The following is a 23902-nucleotide window of genomic DNA, read 5'->3' as shown; positions in this document are numbered from 1 at the left end:
TCCCCCTTCCCTCCCCTCCCGAGCTCACCAAGCCGAACACCAGCAGCTGCTTTTGAGGGGGTGGGGGAATCTAGCCTTGTCCAACCTGTAACAAAAAAAAAATTTGCTGGAATACCTCAGCGGGTCTGGCAGCATCTGTGTGGAGAGAAATCAGAGTTAAACGTTGCGGGTCGAGTGACCTTTCCTTGTGTTCACTGAGGGCTCCCGGGGAGAGGGAACGGGGCCAATGTGGTTGAAATGAAGGGGAGACGATACTTTGGGAACTGCTCTGGTGTTTGGTTGTAGATGGGGTGAGGGTTGTCAGTGAGGCAGGCGGGGTTTGAGGAGTGGGGCGGGGGGTGAAGCTTGGCTTGTTCTGTGTGTGTGTGTGTGTGTGTGTGTCTCACACAAGGTGGTGACCAGGCGGGAACGCGCTTGCCTGACGAGGGACTGCCTCTCTTGGTGGCGCGTCGCTCTTTTATTTGTGTTCCATGGCTGTGCCAGTGAGGGCAGCGTCTCTATCTCCGCCAGTGCGCGCCAGTCCTCCGGGAGCAGCCGATTTCCAAGCAATCCGCAGCCGGCGAGAGGCGGGGAGATGCAGCCCGGCTCCGAATTAGCTCGCTTCGGGCTGCTGTGCTGCTGCCTCCTGGTCCCGGTGCAGAACTGTGGCCCCGGCCGGGGTTACGGCAGGAGGAGACCGTCCCGTAAGCTCGCCCCCTTGCTCTACAAGCAATTCATCCCCAATGTGGCCGAGAAGACCCTGGGGGCGAGCGGCAGGTCGGAGGGCAAGATCAGCCGCACCTCCGAGAAATTCAAGGAGCTGACTCCCAACTACAACCCTGACATCATCTTCAAAGACGAGGAGGACACCGGAGCTGACCGCCTCATGACCCAGGTAAGAACGATTCTGCTCTTCAGCCAGGGCTGAGATTCCCCCCCCCCCCCCCCCACTTTCCCAGCCCCCCCCCGCCTTTATTATTCCCATTGACAACAACAACAAAAATCCTTGCGGGTTGAGCTGATGGGTTCCCTCGCCACATCCTTGCCTTCTAGATTCTGAAGGGTTCCATCGTGTGTTTAATTCATTATTGCCTCTCTCCCATCCCCTCTCCCATTGCATTTGGCATGTCTCGCTTGGAGAGGATTTGATGAGGCGGGGAGGGGTGGGGGGGGGGTGGATTCTGTTTTGAAGAACCTTGCTCTCCCTCGCCTTCGAGAATATTTGCTCTTCACGGGCCATTTCCAGCGCCTTCACTTGGCATTTCATTGAATGAATTATTCCATCATTTCGGGAGCTGCCCCTCCACCCCAGAAAAAAAAAACATTTTGCAGCTCAGCCGGGAATCTCTCACATCCCCTTCTTCCCCACCCCCCCCAAGTTAGGTGGGAGACTTCACATTCCTGTAACCCCCCCCTCTCCGTACCCTCCAACAGCACTTTAGATTGTGCAGCGGATGTCAAAACATAAAGCAGAGAGCCTGCGATGTTCCGATTGGAGCCGGAGGGCGAGTGTTGCTGATGTATTATTGAGGCAGAGCTCCATCACCGTTTGTTGGCTTCTCGCTCTGCACAATGACCACCGGAGCCGAGCTTCAGGGAACCGACAGGCTGCGACGGGACAACACCGACGGTGCTGCAGAGTTTAACGTGGGATGGAGCTGCTGCTCCCCCTCCCTCTCTCCCTCCTCTCACTCGCCCTGAGGTGAGCTGCCGGCGGGGTTGCTGGGCACTCGATCCCAGAGTGAGGAGAGCCTGCATCCCGACCGTTTGGAGATGGGGTCGGCAGCAGCAGGCCTGCATCCCGTTGCTATGGAGATGGGGACCGGGATCAGGCCCCCTCCGGGCCCCTGGAGTGATCAGCATGTTCTCTCTATCTCTCGCTCCGAGCCTCCTTGCTCTGTCTCTCAATCTCTCTCTCAGCCAGTTAGTGAGGGGATAAGCCTCAGATCTTATCTATTGTGTGTGTGTGTGTGTGTAGATTGAGAGTGTGACTGAACGAATGTGGCTGTGAGTGTGTGTCTCGATTGACTGGAGTGACTATGAGTGGAGACTGAGCGTGCGAGTGTGTGTGATTGTGAGTGCAATTGTGAACGCGAGTGTGTAATTCTGATTGTGTATGTGCTGTGCAGGAGTTTTAACTGCACGCTGGTTTCTACCTGCTCTGTTTTCCCGCATCCTGTCATCTTAAGATGGGTAGAATGGCAAAGGAGAAAGACAGCAGCCCCAGGGACTTGGAGAAGGGCCATGGCAGAGAGGGAGCTAAGAGAGAGAGTGAGTCCCTGAATCAAACAAAACGCATCTTAGAACAGGAAGCATGGCCCTTCTTTCAAATACCATTCCCTGCCTGATATCCACAATAGTTGCAATATCAGACTCTCGGAAAAATAATCACGATAACTTCTAATTTCGGGCGAGCATAATTTGAACTGCTTTTGAATTTAGTAATCGAGGTCGTTTTACACACTCAGCCTTGACTGCTTTCAGCACGAGCTGGCTTATTCGATTGTACGGATCTGTAAGTATTAAATATTCGGAAACATTACTGGCGAATGTCCTGTGCCCACTCACAGTGCCACCTGGATTTGTTCTCCTTCTTACAATTGGTCAAACCGGATTCGAATGGAGGTCTCAATCGTTGCCATTGTTTTTCCCTAGCGTTCAGTTGAGCAAAGGCTTCACTAGGTCACAATAAATCTTTGGAGATTGCGAAAACTCTGGGGTTCCTGTGGATTTTCCAAAGAGTGCACATTTGGCCCTGCATTTTCAGGGTCAGGAAGGGTGGGGTTGTGAGGAGGACTAGCGGACAATGTTCCTGCTCATCAGCATGGACCCGTCCATTAGAACTACACACGGGAGGCCAATGCAGAGGACACTGCTGGCCAAGTTGTGATGGTTCCATGAAGGATCAGCTCGGACCCTCCACTTTAGGCATGAAGGGGAAGAGTGAGCTTTCGAAGAACATTGTTGTTGGCTTTGTAAAGGGTAAGGGAAGAAAATAGGAAGGGAAATAAATAAACGCCCTTTATTTGCAGACCGTCAAAGGAAGCTTATAAATGTTATTCCACTCACAGCAGCTGCATTTCAGATGCTGCTGACCCAACCTGACAAACCACTGTTGTTAATCAGGATGGCTCTCCCTCCCAACTCAGCCTTTCCAATTGGGGCAGTAAATGACTCATCTAGAAGATGTTGATTTTTATTTGCTTTCCAGAAAACATCAACATGAGACTCTCACCTGCCATTTCTGCAGCCCAGTGTAAACATCTCTCTTGAACTAAGTGGTGGGGACATTTCAATGTGGCCTCCAGTTTGATTAGTTATCTCCACACTTTTTATAAAATCAATCACTCCACCTCCGCAACAGGGTTGAATTTGCAGAATCAACTCAAAATTGTGATCCATGGCATAGTTATGGACTGCAGCAGTTCATGAAGGCAGCTCACCACCACATTCTCAGAGACAATTAGGGATGGCCAAGCCAGCAACAAACACTTAGGTCCCATGAATGAATACAACTAAAATACTTTTCTTTCTCTCATCTTTGAACTCGAGGCTAACAGATAGTTTTTCAACTTAAAATGTCAATGAAATTATTCCTTTTAGGATCATCCCTGATATAATGACTTTTCACTGCAAATATGTTTTTTATTGCATGAACAATAATCTTAATCCAATTTTAGCCTTGATAGACATTTGCTTCTCCCCATGAAGTAAGTGTTTGTAGCTATCTGAGTCAATGACAGTGCAACATAATCATTTCCTTTGAATATAAAAATGACCATCATTAAATGGCAAAATGCAAATTCACATAATATTGTCAGGAAGCACGTTCACTCTTTTTCTCTAAAATTACTCTTTTTTTTCTTCTCATTCCCCTAAGTTTTCTCTCTTTCTCTCCATTGATTCTAAAAGCAGTAACATACAGAGCTGCAGTTCAGCGAGCCTTTGTAACCCTCTAGTACTTCCTGACTGAGATCTGATATTAAGGGTTAGCAGGATTTTTGATGTGGGCTTGATTCTGGTCCCATCCAGAATGATGCACAGGCATCCTTGGGCAGGTGTTACCGGGCAACAGTCAGGGATGCAAATACTAACTGTCCTGTCTCTTTTGGCTGATGTCCAAGACTTCATCATGCAAAATCTAATCTGGAACTGGCTTGTGTCTATATAGTTAGGTCCCACAACTTCCATTGTTTGTTCAAAATGATGAAGGCTTTTGAATATTCAAAATTATCACTTTGGCAAATGAAGAGAAACTGTTTCCAGTGCCAGGAGGGGCGTTATCCAGAGGGACACAGATTGAAAGTAATTGATAAAAGAACCAGAGGGTAAAAATTCTCTTTTGCATAGCAATTGGTGATGATCTTGAACATGATTGCCTGAAAGGACAGGGGAAGAGATTCACCTCTAACTTTCAAAAGGGAAATGAGGATATTGTTGAGAAAGAAAAATCGGCAGGGCTTTGGGAGTAAAAGCAATGCAATGGGAAAAACTGGACAGCTCTTTGAAAGAGCCAGGACAGGCACAATGGGCCAAGTGGCCTCTTTCTATGTGGTATGGTTTTCTAAACATATTGCATAACTCACATGGTTGCTACATTTCTGTCCTTTTTGCCAAAATACATGTAACTGACTTAAGCAAGAAGAATATGATACATCTGTCACTGCTGCAAATTAAATGGAACTATTAGGAAGTTATGGAATTGCAACCACCTCAAAATTCATTTGATGTATGGAAAACCTTGGTTCAATGTAAAAAGGGCAACAGAAACAGATATGATCCTCCCAGAAAGGATGTTGTTTTAACTTTACTGTTTTGAAGGGTTAATGATGGGTGAGACTTCCCACTGAAACCCCAAGATGAGTGCCACAATCAGGACCTGATTTTCAGGAAACGTATTGCATAACTTTATCACTCACTTAACCTGTGTCATTTATTGTCATAAACCTGCTCCTTTGCTGTTTTCAGTTTCCTAGTACTGACTTCTTTGTTGAAAGCAGTTTGCATAATTTCAGAATTATGCACTATTTAAATGTCGGGGGAATAGTTTAAATGTCAGTTTTTCACAATTGCCATTGTTCCACTTGCTAACCAGGGAAAGCAAAAGTGGTCAACAAGTTGGGGTTACTGTAGCCTGTCGACTAGAAAAATGATCTGACATGAGCAGGCCCCAAGAGAGCAATAAAGGAGGCAATAGAAAAGAAGTCTTTTTTTTAAAAAGGCCTTTGCACATTAACTGTAACTGCAAGAAGCTGTTATGAAAGTATCAACAAAACAGAATGTTGAGGGGATGCAGAAGTATAAATATAGCAGTGATTTTCTTCCTTTGCACTGATCTTCCCTCTCTTTTTCAGGCCGCAAATACCAGTACCTTGCAAACTTTCAACTCAAAACACGTGACAAAATGCGATCCATTGTACTTTTGTTTTTAAATAAAATTGGACAATTCTTTAATTTTTAAATCTGCTTTAGTACTATTATCATAGGATCCATATTGTCTAATGTGCATGTTTCATATGACTCCACACACTCTTAGGTTCGGGGAGCAAATATAAAATTCTGTAAATCAGGCTGTTTTCAAAGGGCTAAAGCTTTGTAAGAGGAGAAAAAGTTTAATTAATTTCTTTTTGGTTTTGTTTTGTTTCTGGCCACTTGTGCAAAAGCATGACAAATATTCAGAATAATATGGTTTTCATGATAATCAGGCAAAGGTAGAAGCCACAAAAATAAGGAAAATATCCCTATTAGCATAAACTGTTGTGTTTCTTAGATACACTGTCTAATTTTCTGTATTATAGACTCCAATTCCTACTTTTATTGGGAAAGTAAAGATACAACTAAAGTTGGCAGCCCAATTCCCAGAGTGCAATATAATAGCCCAAAGAAAGGCCATCTGACACTTAGAGATGAAATTTGTCCTGGCACACCTACAATCCATTTTAGATTCTGCTCAATTTAAGGTAACAGAGAAAATGACTATCACCCAAAACAAATTTCATTCCCATTATACCAAAGTGATGTCATACCAACAGACACATTTACTGCCTAGCCCATACAATCTGAAATTTCATGCCTAAATCACACCCCCCCCCCCCCCCCCCCCCCCTTCACCCACACTCCTCACCTCTTCACTTCTAGGCACAAGATAAGTGCAAGTTTTTAGAATGATCAATGATCCATTTGTTGAGAACTCTCAAAGTAGATTAGATTCCCTACAGTGTGGAAACAGGCCCCTTGGCCCAACAAGTCCACACCGACCCTCCGAAGAGTAACCCACCCAGACCCATTTCCCTCTGATTAATGCACTAAACGCTATGGGCAACTTAGCATGGCCAATTCACCTGACTTGCACATCTTTGGACTGTGAGAGGAAACCAGAGCACCCGGAGAAAATCCACACAGAATGTGCAAACTCCACGCAGACAGTCGCCCGAGGCTGGAATCAAAGCTGGGACCCTGCTGCTGTGATGCAGCAGTACTAACCACTGAGACACCATGCTGCCCATCTTTTGAATTGCTTGTCATGATTAGAATGTGGGATTTAATATCATAGGATGTAGTTGAAGGAAATAGCTTAGGTTCTCTGAAAAGAAAACTAGACGAGTGCTTGAGAGAAAAGGGAATAGAAAAATATGTTGAGAGATTAGATTCTTATTATGCAAGGTGTTGAAAGGTGGGCTGGTGAGAATGTGGATTTGAGGTTACAATTGGATCAGTCAAGTTCTGACTGAATAACAAAGCAGGCTTGAGGGGCTGAATGACCTACTCCTTCTCTCAACTCATGTGTTTGTATATTTATACCAAGATGAATTGGATGGAATGGGATTCGTAGAGAGTGTAAACACCACACAGCCTAGTTAGGTTAAATGGGTGCCGCATATTTGATGTGATTCCTCATAAGACCATTTCTTTCTCAAAAATATTTTTTAAAAGATTGGAAATTGTGCAAAACTTCTCTCTGGGTTAAAGTCTTATTTGAAATAAGTTTAAATAAATCAAAACTATTTTAATTGGGACCTGTTGCGCTGTTTGTCAAAATATATCGATTCAATCAATGATTCATCTAAGAAATGCAAGACAGCTATTATTTTAACTTGTATTCAATTGCAACTGACATTAGAATAACATTCATTGGAATATTTAAGTATATAAGGTAATTGTTGAAAAGATTAATTGTGAACAGTTTTATTCACTTCTATGGGATGACAGAATGGACATTTTCTTCTTACCTTTTATTTGCTTCTTTCTTCTTTTGCTTTTCAAACAGGTTCTATTATGAAAGCAAAACATGTTATCATTAATCAAATATAAATCATGTAATGATTAGAAGACCAACTGACTATGGCTCTCGATATACAAAACAATGCTTTAGTAAAGATTTGAACAGACTGTTCAGATTTGATTTATATTCTGAGAAAGTTCGATAAAAGATTAAAAACACACATCTTTTACCTGTAACAAACACAAGTTGGAAAATAATAAACGATGATAAAACAACTTGCATTCAGTTGGGGGGGTGTGGGGAAGAGGAGGTGAGGCCAGATGACAAAGGTGTGACTGGAAAGAGCAATGCCCAAACTTGAAGAAGACCTCCCTAAATTTCCACTGTAACATTTTGCTTTCTAGCCATTGCCATATATGTTTTTTTCTGTGAGGGAGATGGCCAATTTTGGGCAATTTTATGTTGTTACCTCATCCCCAGGTACTGTACTGAGACCGTCCAAACCTCTTCCACTTTGGGCTCTCAGGGATAGACAGAAGAAATATGCCTCTCTTCCAGTTTGGGCTGGATGTGAATTTGTGGATAAATGTTATCATCTAACACTATCAATTCAGAGCTTTGCGCAGCATTTGTGCATATCGAGAAGTTGAGCATAAAATACAGCTTTATGTCTGCAAATGGTAAATTGTAACATTTCTTTCCTTTTTCTCAGCTATTGTGCCATCCATCCAGTCTCTTGTAAAGTAACTTTAACAATCATCCACCACATACTGTACTGTGCTACTATTACTGCTACTATCAAATAGGGATGAGTAATAATTATTTCTAAAGCTATTGACTTATTTGATAAGTCAAGCCACACTTTCAGGAGTTAAATATATTACAAAGTGATTTAAACTTTGGAACAGAAATGGGAATGATGTCAATTTGGTTGAGGAGATTTGAGCTTAATGTAATCTACTGTAAAAATAGAAAATGGGATTTGTTCAAACTGTGAAGGTTTTGTGTTGCACACGTGTAGTACAGAGCAGGACTATCCAAGAAGTTAAAAAGTAAATTTTGCAACACTGTAGTTGCTAACAAATTCTTTATAATGCCCTGGGCAATATCTATAATTCTGCTGAAACAGCAGGTAGAGAGCTCAAGCTTTCATTTCATAGCAGGAAACCATTCACAGCATCAACATCCAGCTTCACACACGGGACAGATCAGAGTGTTACCAGAGGACTATGCTGCGGTTGTATTTTTCTTCATTACTTACTGTAAAACATGCATTTCCAGTTGGCTGTTTATCACTATATTTGATCACTTTACCAGAAAACTTTATGTTGATGTCAGGAATAGAGTATATTCACGCAGTACATATTCCCACATTCTGTTAAATGAGAAGACTCCTTATTGCTGAACTGAATCAAGCTTTCAGGCACATTCATTTAATATTTGTATGGAAAAAGTAGTACAGATCAGTCACAAATTTTAAAACACATTTGTCATCAAAATATATTTACAGTGGGGCCTTTTAATTTTGTTTTGATTTGCCGGTCAAGTGTTTGATGTCTCTTATGTTTTTTTCTCCTCTAATTATTTCCCTCCTTGTCACTAAGACACTGACCTTTGATGAGGGCAATTTCATTGGTGTTGACTGCCCTCTGTACCTTGCTCAAGTGGCAAAAAGCTGAGACTGTGAGTGTCGAGATATTACTTGAATTGTGCATGGTGTAGCTGAGTCTGTTTATACTCTTTTCAATGGCCACATACTCTTTCCAAAACGTATACTTCAAAACAGTTTTATAAATAATTGTTAAAATGTGACATTACATGAAGTGTAATACAGATTTATTTCTTGCAATATAGCACATGGCACTCTAGTGCATCTCACTACACTCACAGGTTATATTTACTATTATATTTCATTTCAAACATTATGCAATGCATTACGGCCTTGCAATGCATTATAGCCGGAGAGCTTACACAATGGTGTTTCCCAATTAAGCCTTTGCAGTATCTTCCCCAAGCTTTAGCATGTCCCTCTGCAAGTAGATGTGGACTTTTTGAACATGCCAGTCAGCTATGGATAGCTGTCTGCGCTGGAAGACCAGCAAGTTTCAAAGACACCAGATTTTTGGTAAGTTGGTGGCCCTCCAGCAGCAGTTGATGTTTATCTTCATGTGTGTCATAGGAGCAGCCTGTAGAGCTGAGCTGTTCAGAAAGCCCCTCAACAAAAATCAGTGCATCTCCCTCTAGACATTCTCTGCAAAGGCACATTCCAAAGGGAAGTAGGTAACTGCCTCCACAGTCCAGCCACCTTGAGAGCAGTGTAAGGTGGTACTGAGACTCTTGGTGAGCATGATGAGTTTGCCAGTAACTCACCACCAAACAAATTATATTTGGTTCTTGTTTGAAAGTTCTGGCAATGAGGATTTTGCCCAATGACTTTGACAGTCTGCTCAGGGAACTGTCTGAGAGAATCCACCATCTCTTTTTCCCATTGGACTTTAAGGATGCTACATGCAGATCACTGCCCGATGAACTTGTGGTTAAAGGTAGTTTCCTGCATAAACTGTTCCACAAGGGACAGGTGGTTTGACATGTCGAACTGAATGGAATGTTGCATGGCAAGTCATCAGACCCATCCTTTACAACACCAGGGGCAGGGATAAGCTCCACATATAGTAACACTTGGTGCTAATGTGTCAAGGGCGGAGGTAGCTACACACAAAGATGGCCATCAGTACCAGGACAGCATTGGGTATGTTCTTCTCCCATTATCTAACAGTTTGTACAATATGTCCCTGTGAACATGGTCCATCTTTAATCTGCAGATCAAACAGAAGATGGTCCTGGTGACCTCTGCTGTGTAGAAGCTGGATATAGGCCAGACCTGCAACAGAAACACAATGCATATTGAACCTGACAGCCAGGTTTGTGTCCACAATGAGGGAATGTCACTTCCAAGTGCCCATTTTGTTTTAGCATAGCTATACATTCCCCCAGTTGGCACATGCCCCTGCCCATATTCCCAGAAATATCAGGTAATCTGACCAGATGGTGAATATGACAAATGATTGGTCAGCTCAGTTCCCAAAGAATATGGCATCTCACTTGCCACAACTTGCTGAGGTCAACTGTCACAATCCAACTGCCATACTTACTTAGATCTATTAACTTGGCACTACTTGGAGAGCAGTCTTGGGATTTTTCGGGTCTGTATGGCCTCTTCCAGGTAAGATATTGATTCCATCACTGGAAGCATCAAGGAAACCTTAAGCAGATAATTCTAAGCAAATTCTAATTATATCCCCTGTAGTCTTTACGAATACAAAGGAAAAGCGAATGTTTTTCTACAAGACATCTCAATGAACCTCAACTCTCTAACATTCTGCAGCCTATAGCCAATCTTGACCCACATTAAGGCCTGGCTGACTTATGTTGGTCTTCTAACGCATCCAATTAAAAATCCTCATCTTCATGCTTAAATTTCTTCATGGCCTCACTCCTCCCTACCTCTGTAATCTACTCCAGTCATAAGTTAGCCAGCAAACACCCTCCTCCCCGGCTGCTTCCGGAAACCATCACCCTCAATTTTATTCTTCCTTCACCTCTGGCTTGATGAGCATTTATCTCTTCTTTTTGCCCCACCATTGTTGGCAGTACCTATAGCTATTCAGACCCCATGCTCTGAAATTCCATCAACCCCTCTGCCTCCTCTACTCATTTAAAGACCCTCCGTAAAAATGCTGAGCTTGCTTGGGCTTGTGCCTCCTACTATCTTCTTCTTTGCTCAGATTACACTTACTGAAGGGTATTAGGCTATTCTTTTCTAGATTTCAAACTTTGTATATCTAACTTGTTGTTGAGAGGTGTAACAGGATATTCATTAACTTGAATCGTTTAAGAAAGTTGAATTTAACAGCCCTAAGAATGATCTCAAATACTTATTGCAGCCAATGCAACTCTACAGCACAATTACTCTGTGATATTGCCCTGTTGGGTCACTTGCGATTCCATTGATACAAGAGATTGATGGATTAATGTGCTGCACTGTCAAGTGATAGGATGCAGATTCACACTATTTCCCAAACAGTGAAATCCCCCTCATAGCTGGGTTGCCAAGGGGTGTCATTAAATACAATAAAACTTCTTGAGGAGGAAAAAAAATTTGAAAATAACTCAAATCTGTCTGTAATTCATCCTAATCCTCTCTTAATTTTATGATCTCCATGGTTTGAGCGTATCAGTACCTAGCATGTATGCATGAAATTCCTTTGTCTACTATTCTGGTGGCAGTGATTTTAAATGGGTCAACCTCTCTGCTATAATACTGAACAAAGGAATTGTATTTGAATGTGTTAAGCCTTTGTGTGCTAGTATTTGTACAGAGTAATTTCAAGGTCATAGTCTATAAGAATGATAATTGAAAAAATTTTAAGCACTTATACATTGTGAATCTGATTTTGGGAGAGCAATATTCAAATGCCCCTTGTGCATTGCTTTCCCTGCTTGATAGCCTGATTTAGCACTGCTCTCCCTGGAGGCCTTTGAAGGACAAGTCTTAAAAAGGAGACAATTCCTGGCTCTACGGATTTCATTGTAGTGCACTGCACATAGAAAACATTTAAAATTATGAAACCTTAATTTAAAATACCATGTTGCAAACATTTGTTCTTTAAAGCTAAATTATTTTCTACTTGCAAATGGTGAGATAAGATAATTCAGTTTAGTGTCTGTAATGGTAGCAACTGATACAAATCTTTTTTTCCATTGAACATTGTAGTTATTTCATTGCACAGAATGTAAAAGATTCAGGGAGGTCAGTCATAGAGTCATAGAGATGTACAGCACAGAAACAGACCCTTTGGTCCAACTCGTCCAGATATCTTAACCTAATCTAGTCCCATTTGCCAACACTTGGCCCATATCTCTCTAAACCCTTCCTATTCATGAGCCCATCCAGACGCCTTTTAAATGCTGTATTTGTACCAGCCACCACCACTTCCTCTGGCAGCTCATTCCATACACGCTCTTGCCTCTGTGTGAAAAAGTTGCCCCTTACATCCCTTTTATATTTTTCCCCTCTCACCCTAAACCTATGTCCTCTAGTTCTGCACTCCCCCAACACAGGGAAAAGGTTTTGTCTATTTATCCTATCCATGCCCCTCATGATTTTATAAACCTCTATAAGGTCACCCCTCAGCCTCCAATGCTCCAGGGAAAACAGCCCCAGCCTATTCAGCCTCTCCCTGTAGCTCAAATCCTCCAACCCTGGCAACATCCTTGTAAATTTTTTCTGAACCCTTTCAAGTTTCACAACATCCTTCCAATAGCAAGGAGACCAGAATTGCATGCAATATTCCAACAGTGGCCCAACCAATGTCCTGTACAGCCACAACATGACCTCTCAACTCCTGTACTCAATACTCTGACCAATAAAGGAAAACATACCAAACACCTTCTTCACTATCGTATCTACCGGCGACTCTACTTTCAAGGAACTATGAACCTGCACTCCAAGGTCTCTTTGCTCAGCTACTCTCCCTAGGACCTTACCATTAAGTGTATAAGTCCTGTTAAGATTTGCTTTCCCAAAATGCAGCACCTCGCATTTATCTGAATTAAACTCCATCTGCCACGTCTCAGCCCATTGGCCCATCTGATCAAGATCCCGTTGTAATCTGAGGTAACCTTCTTCGCTGTCCACTACACCTTCAATTTTGGTGTCATCTGTAAACTTACTAACTATACCTCCTCTGTTCACATCCAAATCATTTATATAAATGACGAAAAGTGGTGCACCCAGCACCGATCCTTGTGGCACTCCACTGGTCACAGGCCTCCAGTCTGAAAAGCAACCCTCCACCATCACCCTCTGTCTTCTACCTTCAAGCTGGTTCTGTATCCAAATGGTTAGTTCTCCTTGTATTCCATGAGATCTAACCTTGCTAATCAGTCTCCCATGGTGAACCTTGTCGAACACCTTACTGAAGTCCATATAGATCATGTCCACTGCTCTGCCCTCATCAATCCTCTTTGTTACTTATTCAAAAAACTCAATCAAGTTCGTGAGACATGATTTCCCACAAACAAAGCCATGCTGACTATCCCTAATTATTCCTTGCCTTTGAAATACATGTACATCCTGTCCCTCAGGATTCCCTTCAACAATTTCCCACCATCGATGTCAGGCTCACTGGTCTATAGTTCTCTGGCTTGTCCTTACCACACTTCTTAAACAGTGGCACCACGTTAGCCAACCTCCAGTCTTCCGACACCTCACCTGTGACCATCGATGATACAAATATCTCAGTAAGAGGCCCAGCAATCACTTCTCTAGCTTCCCACAGAGTTCTCGGGTACACCTGATCAGGTCCTGGGAATTTATCCACTTTTGTACGTTTCAAGACATCCAGCACTTCCTCCTCTGTAGTACAGACATTTTTCAATATGTCACCATCTATTTCCCCACATTCTATATCTTCCATGTCCTTCTCCACAGTAAAAACTGATGCAAAATACTCGTTTAGTATCTTCCCCCATCTCCTGTGGCTCCATACATAGGCTGCCATGTTGATCTTTGTGGGACCTATTCTCTCCCTAGTTACCCTTTTGTCTTTAATGTATTTATAAAAACCCTTTGGATTCTCCTTAACCCTATTTGCCAAAGCTATCTCATGTTCCCTTTTTGCCCTCCTGATTTCCCTCTTAAGTATACTCCTACTGCCTTTATACTCTTCTAAGGATTCACTCAATCTCTCCTGTCTATACCTGACATATGCTTCTTCACCAAAACCTCAATTTCTCTTGTCATCCAGCATTCCCTACACCTACCAGCCTTTCCTTTCACCCTAACAGGAATATACTGTCTCTGGACTCTCGTTATCTCAGTTTTGAAGGCTTCCCATTTTCCAGCTGTCCCTTTACCTCCGAACATCTACCCATAATTGTTAGTTTGCAAATGCAATCTGTTTTTACAGAAAGTAAAATGAAGTAGCATTTTATGACAGGTTAGAGCCAGAGCTACCTTTTGAGGTCATCAACAAGTATCACTTTTACTAATTTTTCAGGAAGTTTATTGATTGAAGGCAACATCCAATGTGTGAGATCTTGTGGATGATATGTGAAATGTAGCAAAATAGACATTAAAATCAGTACAAATCTTCCAACTTAAATGCCCATCTTTGTTCATGAGTAAAGACTTACATTGAACAGTATGAAGATAGGCATGCAGCATATGGTGTGGATGTGGCTTTTCATCTACTACATACAAAGCTTTTTATCAGCGTCACATTTTTATTTGTGGCATTTGCATTCATTACAATAAAAGAACTTCTCTTTACGTTGTGAAGCAAATGGTTTGGTATTTCAGAAAACTTTAAAATTAGGTGATAAATCAGTCAATGACCAAGCCTTTGGTAATGCAGAATTGGACTAGATTTTTTTTTAACATGAATTTGCTTCCTCTGGATATATATCTGACCGTACCTGAAAGCCAGGGTCCATCATCCTCCATTGCCCTGCGTAGGTCACCATTTTTGATATATCAGCCTTAACAGCAGGCTAACCAATGACAGCTGAGCCCACCACTGTCCTGTGTTTTCACTTTGAGAGTATAGGACGGTCATGTTACTAGAGAAACAAGTGGAAAAAATGAAGGAACCAAGGACCAACGGTAAGGGAATATGTGTGTAATGGCCTTAGAGGGCCAGGGCCTGTATTTTAGTAGTTTAATTTCACAGCTAGGCACTAGATTGCAGGCATTTGCAGTACCAAGAGAGGTCAGCCAATAATAATGACCACTTCTTGAACTTCATTAAATGTTTTGTCATATGAAGGATCTTGAAGTGTTTCAAACAATTGATTTTGAAGTGCTAGTGACTGCAGTGCACTAATCTAACTCTGCAGTGCAGTTGGTACATCAAAGACTGACTACATTGTATTTAGGAGTACACTCAACAGTGGGAGAAGCACATGTCTGCTAGCAACAGCATTACCTTAAGATCAAAGTGCATTTAAAGTGGAATGAAAGCCAGGATTAAAATATTATTTCTTCTTCTACTTTTGTTTTAATATCCAGCATGCATCCCACCTATTTTCTTTCACTTCATTAAGGAGTCTTCATTCATTTAGTTAGAACACAATAGAGTACTAGACATATTTTGTGATCCTAAGGAGCTGGGTTTGAAGAAAATGTTGGTCAGTCATAGGGCTACAACATTTGCAGTCTCAATGTTCCATTTCACATTCCCAGTCAATGCGGTTTTCCTATATTTTCATCTAATACAAAAGGAGTCACATTCACCTTTTTTTGTTTGTGAATTGCATCTGTTTCTCAAAATGGTACTCCCCTGCAGTTGGATTCATACCTCACCCTCAATAATTTTGCCTGACAGAGGCCAGCAAAATGGCACACAAGTTCTTCTTGAGCAATTCATAAGCTGTTTAATTTCTTGTGAACTGTCTGGAAAAAAACTTGTGCCTTGAAGTAATCAGAATTGTACATGAACGGTCATCTGCAAAACCAAGGTTTTTCTTGCCTGTGATTTGGATCTCCCTTCATCAGCTGATTAAAAAGCAAGTTGTGGATTGCTAAGCACTGCCTCAGAAACCACTGCAGAGAGATTAGAGAGATTCACCATGATCTCAGGGAAGATACGAAGGTATGCAATTTCTGTTGACTGTAGAATGACATGTAAGCATCTAGAACCAGAGGTCACTGCTGAAAAATAAAAGGTCACTTAAGGCAGAGGTGAAGAGATTTTTTTCTCAAAGAAAGGCATGAGTCTTTGGAATTCCCTTCCTCAAAAAGTGGGGGAAGCAGAGCCTTTGAATATTTTTAGGATAGCAGCATATAGATTCTCAATTAGCAAGGGGTTGGGGAGGGGGGGTTGGTCATGAAAGGTTAACGGGGGAGACGGGAATGTGGATTAATCAGAACAGCCCTGATCTTATTGAATGGTAGAGCAGGCTTGAGGGGCTGAATGGCCTACTCCTGGTTTTAATTTATATGTTCATGTCAGTCTGTTTGCTTTAACTGATTTGTCCATCAATAGTTCTAGGTTCTCACTTTTTATAAATCAATCCAATTCATCTTTCTGAAGTCAAAGTTCATGATCTCACACTTGCTAACATTGGGATGAATTGTCTGTACTCCTTGCATTCACTTAATCTGTCTCTGTGCAGTTGTGACTTATTTATACTTACTGTTCCTTTAAAGTCTGTGTGTGTGTGCTCGGTAGAAGATAGCACTGATCTTGCAACTTAGTGCATTCAAGGGTGATTTTGGAAAAATGTACTTATGTAACCACACATATACTTTCTGCTCTCCTCACATACAATAGTGGGTCTCTCTAATCTCTCTGCAGTGGTTTCTGAGGCAGTGCTTAATGGAAACAAGAGCAGCAATGTACAGCATAGCAGGCACTGTTACAACTCTCAATCTTACAAGTCAATTGTTAGTCCAAAGTTTGGGGATTTACAGTGAGTGAGGGACTGGTTTAGAAGAGTGTGAGAAAAGGGCAGAAGAGGTGTAGACTGATGATGGACCAGCAAGTACAGGGTGAAGGCTCACCTCAGTAGCTGCTACTATGTGAAGTCCTCAGGCGAGCAAGCTTAGTGTTCCTGCATTCCAACAGAGGCTTATTTAACAATGGACAGTATAGAGTAAGATTAGACTTAGTAAAATGTTATGCTGGATCAACTAGACTCTTAAAAGGCGATAAGCCTTTCTTTGCTAGCTTAATGTCAGTCCTGCTTCTATTTTTTTCTGCCTCTTGCTTGCACAAAGCCTCCCAGTATTGGTATTGATGCTCTTTTCCTTTCCTTGTTGATGCTCAGTCTCCTTGTGCTTATGCTGTTCTTTTGCAGCCTTCACTTAAATAATTTTTAATTGGTACACCTGATCCTTATTCTTTATCCTCTATAGTCAGATGAGCCAATTCTAACTCTGTGTTCACATTTTTCTCAGCTCTAATAATAAATGTTATTTTCTTTTGATAACTAACTTCCAGTTTTATCTTTGAACACCTTGTTTCATCTGCAGGTAACACTTGTCACACTTTACCACTGATTGTTACAAGTTGGGCTCCTCCAAAACTTTTACTCATGTTCACAAAAACGAAACAGTTTCATGAATTCAGTACCTTTTTCCCATGTGCAATCTGGAAAGATATGGTACCTAATTGTTGCAAGACCAGGAAAAAGCCATGCTATTGGTGGCTAAATACAAATAAGTCAGGTTTACTACAAACTATAACTTTATAGTTAATCAGATATAATATAAAATAATCAGATATAATAAAAGATAGCACTATATAGATATAGTATTTGCACTGATGTGTGAACTGGTAAACTGAAACTAAAAAACTAAGGATTAATGTATTGGATTTTTTTTCAGCCTACTATAGTTACATCTTGGATGAACGTAATCTGATGCTGCACTTCTTTTGTGTTCACCTGTATCAGTATGATGTAACTTCAGTCTACTTAAGTGAATTAAGATATACCAAAAGATTGCATGAAATATGCCTGTTCCAGCCATCTTCCAATGTTTTAGATCAATCTGGAACTTTCAGTAGGCAGCTGTCTTTGAGGGAATTCCAACAGCTGAATAATCAACGTTAAAAATATTTCCGTTATGTGCTCACTACTTGATATTTACCAGTTCAAACTTGATCCAAAGTTTTTTGGAACTTCATCTCACTTGTATTAATTGCAGATAGTTTACCTCTGTCCTTATCCAGCCCCCTGTATCAATGGGGGATAGTTTACCTCTGTCCTTATCCAGCCCTGTATCAATGGGGAATAGTTTGACTCTGTCCTTATCCAGCCCTGTATCAATGGGGGATAGTTTACCTCTGTCCTTATCCAGCCCTGTATCAATGGGGGATAATTTACCTCTGTCCTTATCCAGCCCTGTATCAATGGGGAATAGTTTACCTCTGTCCTTATCCAGCCCTGTATCAATGGGGGATAGTTTACCTCTGTCCTTATCCAGCCCTGTATCAATGGGGGATAGTTTACCTCTGTCCTTATCCAGCCCTGTATCAATGGGGGATAATTTACCTCTGTCCTTATCCAGCCCTGTATCAATGGGGGATAATTTACCTCTATCCTTATCCAGCCCTGTATGAAGTGCAGGTAGTTTACTTCTGTCCTTATCCAGCCCTATATATTTATTTCACCTACAGTGTTCAATGCAAGGACAAAGAAAATCCTATCACAAACAACAGCATTTTAAAGAGCGCAATAAATTAACCTATCCACAATTTTATGAGCAGTAAAACAGCACTGGCAGTGATACTGCCTTTGACCACAGCTTCTCACAATAAGTGCAGAATCAGTAAACCTCCACACAATAGATATATTTAATAACCATGTTTGGTGAAGTCTATCTCTGTGGCATAATTGTTTCTACCCATTTAAACCAGTACATGACTGCATGTTGGTGTCACTGATGTGGCACCAGCGAGAACTATTATCCATAGTTGTGCAAGATAACTGTGTGGGATAATGCTGATCTGTCTTTCTGGTGTTGTAAGCCATGAGACACATTCTGCTTCAGTATGCATACAGAGGCAGAGGAGCAAACCTATGATAAAGATATCAAGACAACTATGTCTCACACAGATTCATATTACCCTGAGGTAGTTGGTAGGTGCTGAATTTCCTAAAACCTGACATTGTTTTTCTGAAACTTTTTCCATAATTCACAATGCCCACATATTACCCAACTATTCACTATCAAGGGAGCCAAGTATGCCTGAAAATCCAGAGCTTATCGTGGTAAATGTGCTTCCTTACCATCAGAATAACCGCACCTAACTGTGCATTATGTGAATAATACCCAAAGGAAAAGAGAGGGTTTTGAACTTTTGAGGGTCAACGGTATGAATCCAGTATTCTGATAATTGACTTTTAATTGCAAAATTGGTCCTTACAAGTTCAAGTCAAACTCTCCATTTGGCAAAGCCATATTCAGCACAGAACTCAGTTTTATGCTGTTCTTACCCAAAGTAAAAGCTTGCCTGAAAAGAATGAATGCCAAAGGCACAATTCAGATGCACACAGTACTGTTTAATGACAATTTATTAAAGAAAAAATTGCTTTGTGCAATTTATCTTGTAGATGATTTATGCTGTCCTCAGAAGTTTACCTTATCACTGCTTATGATTTGGAGAGTGTAGAACTGTCCAGTGAAGAAAATATTGTACACTATCGCCTACATTGCAAGCTCATCTTCATGATCTGATATTAGAAGCAGTGGCTGCATTTGTTGGTGTAGGTCAGAAATGACAGTGTGGGTTATAATTGACATAAAGGGCCATGTATGAAAATGGGGCTCAGATTGAAAATAACAGTGACATTTTTAGGTGCATCCTGCTTACAACAGCTAACCTCCTGATAGTCTGTTCCACTTTAGCTGGACAGTTCTGACTAGCTGGGAACATCAGCACCAATCTTTTCAATCTAGCAGACAGTAGCAAACAATCATTGAGTCTTTAATTATTTTCCTCTCTGTTTTGGTTACTTACAACTCAGCATTATATGCATAGAAAGAATTAACTGATTTGAATAACTAGAAGAAAATTTTCAAAGAAGAAAAAAAGACTTGCATTTCAGTAGCACTTTTCATGAGCACTGAATTTCTAAAACTGCCCTGGAGCTACAAAAGTATTTTTGCAGTGTAGTCACTGATGGAATGTAGTAAACGACATAATGTAGCAATAACACCAACTTTCCTCACTAGTTTATGTTCTCTATCTTTTTGCAATGACTTACATCTTGAGAGAAACATATTCCATGTTTTTGCCTAGCTAAGAATCAAAGGTAAGATCATTACATCTTCCTAACTAAATGTACCACACAATCATGTAAACTGTGGTGATATAAAAACGGCAATTCCTCTCCTGGACCGCAGTTCCTGGTAGGAAAATAATATAATGGTAATCTGTAAAAGTAAGCCCAGGCTACTCAGAGCAGCCCAGTAAGAAATAGGTGAGGAATATTCATAGCAATTATTAGGGTGGGACAGGACTGATTAGTTTGTTTTTTTTTTCAATTCTGCTGTTATCCAATTCTCTACTAAGGAAGGGGATAAACATCTGTTTAATAGTAGCAGTTTATAAAAGCTACTGTTTAAGGAAACTTTATACATGTGAAAATGAAGATTTATTTGCAACCTCTTCCAGCTGAACATTTACAGGTTTTTGCTGGTAATGCTTTCTGCTGAATGGATAGCTAGCAGAAAGATGCTTACTGGCTTCACAACTGAGAAACACACACGCACAAAAATGCCCTTCTAGTACCTGCCTAAACACAATCAAAATGTTACTTTTATCAGACTTGGAAGATGGTGACTGTACATGACTTGATTATAAAGAACTAACTGCAACTGAAATTCCTTTATTCAGTTATTATAAATTGTAATGCCTCAGCTTGTTTCAGCAGTGAAGAGTTGAACTAGACAGATCAGAAAGAAAATCATTTTTAATCACAAATGTGTGGTGTCCTCTTCCTGATCCTTGACCTGCTTGCCACATAAATGGTCAGCATCCTATATTTTACAATCAAACAAGGTGCAACAAATTAATACAGAAAAATTCTTCTGCATGAAATATGTTCAACATTGCATTGATAAAGCCATGAAACCAATTTGCTGGTTGGAAAAGAGAGGTTTTTCAATCTCTAGGAATTAGAAGGGACAGATCACTAAGGAAATAAAATTAGGGATAGAGAGTCTTTTGGGCCATCATGTGATTACTCACTTTGTTCAAGTATATTCAGATAAAAAAAATTTACATTGATGTATGGGACACAGTCGTAAAATGCAGGTAGAGATTCAGCTTGATGATAGTGCAAAACAAGGAATGAAAATATATGTATTAAAAACCCTTGAATTATTAACTATCTCACTTATTCTATCCTTGTAAAGATTATAGATGAATGGGTTGACAACAAATACACATTTGAATGGGGTTTGATATCTCACTTGTTCTTTGGGGTATTCTAACAATATGTAGAACCATCTGGAACAGTATTGACTGTTTCCATAGCAATCCCTTTTTTATGGTTGCTGCAAGACAACTGCCAATTCCATTTCTCTGAAAACATCATGAACCAATGCTCGCCAGTTTTATCGTGACGTAAGTGATGACATCTGTATTCTGTATTTTCCTCACAATATTAAGACCATTAACAATTTGCTTTAACAACTGAGGAAAATACCTAAATGAAAAATTCATCATTAGCCCGCAGCTAAATAGGAAAAAAAAATTCATCGTGTTAGGGGCACATTAATATCTTCAACAGCCTTGTTGAGGGGAAATTCAATGCCAATTGTATGAAGGGCTCTTGTGGTGCAGTAGCAGTGCTCTACTTCTGAGCCAGGAGGCCAGGGTTCAAATTCCATCCTTCTCCAGAAATGTGTAATAATATCGCAAGAATAGAATCCCTACAGTTTTTCATCGAATCCCTACAGTGTGGAAACAGGCCATTCATAGAACATAGAACATAGAACAATACAGCACAGAACAGGCCCTTCGGCCCACGATGTTGTGCCGAACTTCTAACCTAGATTAAGTACCCATCCATGTACCTATCCAAATGCCGCTTAAAGGTCGCCAATGATTCCGACTCCACCACTCCCACGGGCAGCGCATTCCATGCCCCCACCACTCTCTGGGTAAAGAACCCACCCCTGACATCTCCCCTATACCTTCCACCCTTCACCTTAAATTTATGTCCCCTTGTAACACTCTGTTGTACCTGGGGAAAAAGTTTCTGACTGTCTACTCTATCTATTCCTCTGATCATCTTATAAACCTCTATCAAGTCACCCCTCATCCTTCGCCGTTCCAACGAGAAAAGGCCGAGAACTCTCAACCTATCCTCGTACGACTTCCTCTCCATTCCAGGCAACATCCTGGTAAATCTTCTCTGCACCCTCTCCAAAGCTTCCACATCTTTCCTATAGTGAGGCGACCAGAACTGCACACAGTACTCCAACTGTGGCCTAACCAAAGTCCTGTACAGCTGCAACATCACTTCACGACTCTTGAATTCAATCCCTCTGCTAATGAACGATAATACTCCATAGGCCTTCTTACAAACTCTATCCACCTGAGTGGCAACCTTCAAAGATCTATGTACATAGACCCCAAGATCCCTCTGTTCCTCCACCTGACTAAGAACCCTACCATTAACCCTGTATTCCGCATTCTTATTTGTTCTTCCAAAATGGACAACCTCACACTTGGCAGGGTTGAACTCCATCTGCCACTCCTCAGCCCAGCTCTGCATCATATCTAAGTCCCTCTGCAGCCGACAACAGCCCTCCTCACTGTCCACAACTCCACCTATCTTCGTATCATCTGCAAATTTACTGACCCACCCTTCGACTCCCTCATCTAAGTCATTAATAAAAATTACAAACAGCAGAGGACCCAGAACTGATCCCTGCGGAACTCCACTTGTAACTGGGCTCCAGGCTGAGTATTTACCATCTACCACCACTCTCTGCCTTCGACCGGTTAGCCAGTTCTCTATCCAATTGGCCAAATTTCCCTCTATCCCATGCCTCCTGACTTTCTGCATAAGCCTACCATGGGGAACCTTATCAAATGCCTTACTAAAATCCATGTACACTACATCCACTGCTCTTCCCTCATCCACATGCTTGGTCACCTCCTCGAAGAATTCAATAAGACTTGTAAGGCAAGACCTACCCTTCACAAATCCGTGCTGGCTGTCCCTAATCAAGCAGTGTCTTTCCAGATACTCATAAATCCTATCCCTCAGTACCCTTTCCATTACTTTGCCTACCACAGAAGTAAGACTAACAGGCCTGTAATTCCCGGGGTTATCCCTATTCCCTTTTTTGAACAGGGGCACAACATTCAGCCCAACAAGTCCACACCGACCCTCCGAAGAGCAACCTATCCAGACCCATTGCCCTACTCTATTAATCTACATTTACCCCTGACTGATGTACCTAACCTACACATCCCTGAACACTATGGGAAATTTAGCATGGCCAATTCACCTAACCTGTACATCCTTGGACCGTGGGAGGAAACCGGAGCACCTGGAGGAAACACATGCAGACACGGGGAGAATGTGCAAATTCCACACAGACAGTTGCCCGAGATTGGATTTGAACCAGGTCCCTGACGCTGTGAGGCAGCAGTGCTAACCACTGAGCCACCGTGCTGCCCCTCTAAATCTCTCAACAGGTTGATAAGGAAATATCTGCAATTTGTATGATTTCCTCAATTTGCAATACTAATGGGCTTTTCTTTTAGACTGCAGGTCGTTCTTCTATAATGCAATGGTTGCATTGTTGTGCAACCCCACGTTACAGAAAAATCACGCTTTAGAAACAACACTTAAAGTGTTGGCAATGTAATCCCGTTACAGCCAACACATGTTTAAAAGTTTGCGTTACAGCAAATTCGCGTTAATGAAACACATGTTACAGCAGAACGAACTGTATCAGGTGAGACAAGATGATTTTACTGTGGAAAGAAACAACTGTCATTCCAAACTGTGCGCCATCCCACATACCTGCAGTACAGCACATGACTTCAACTCCACAACAAGTTTTGTGCTCATAAATAGCTCTGAGTCCACAGTTGTACTGGGTTTTGTGGTGTAGTGGTAGTGTCCCTATCTCTCGGCTGGAAGGTCTGGCTCAAGTCCCATCTAACC

General features: G+C 41.5%; 1 protein-coding gene across 1 annotated transcript in view; it reads left to right on the top strand.

The window, feature by feature from the left end:
- Nucleotides 1-389: 389 nt before the first annotated feature.
- The window catches only part of dhh (desert hedgehog signaling molecule), a 107801-nt gene continuing 84288 nt past the window's right edge, over nt 390-23902 (top strand). The window contains exon 1 of the mRNA XM_043681825.2: nt 390-874. Within this exon, the coding sequence (XP_043537760.1) occupies nt 575-874 (300 nt within the window). The 5' untranslated portion in view covers nt 390-574. The remainder of the gene's footprint in view (nt 875-23902) is intronic.

Source organism: Chiloscyllium plagiosum, unplaced genomic scaffold (assembly GCF_037043375.1).
Source record: "Chiloscyllium plagiosum isolate Xiang-an unplaced genomic scaffold, Cpla_swu_hap1 HiC_scaffold_53X, whole genome shotgun sequence".
Lineage (NCBI taxonomy): Eukaryota > Metazoa > Chordata > Chondrichthyes > Orectolobiformes > Hemiscylliidae > Chiloscyllium > Chiloscyllium plagiosum.
Note: the sequence above shows the minus strand (reverse complement) of the source record. Positions and strands in the feature narration are given on the sequence as shown.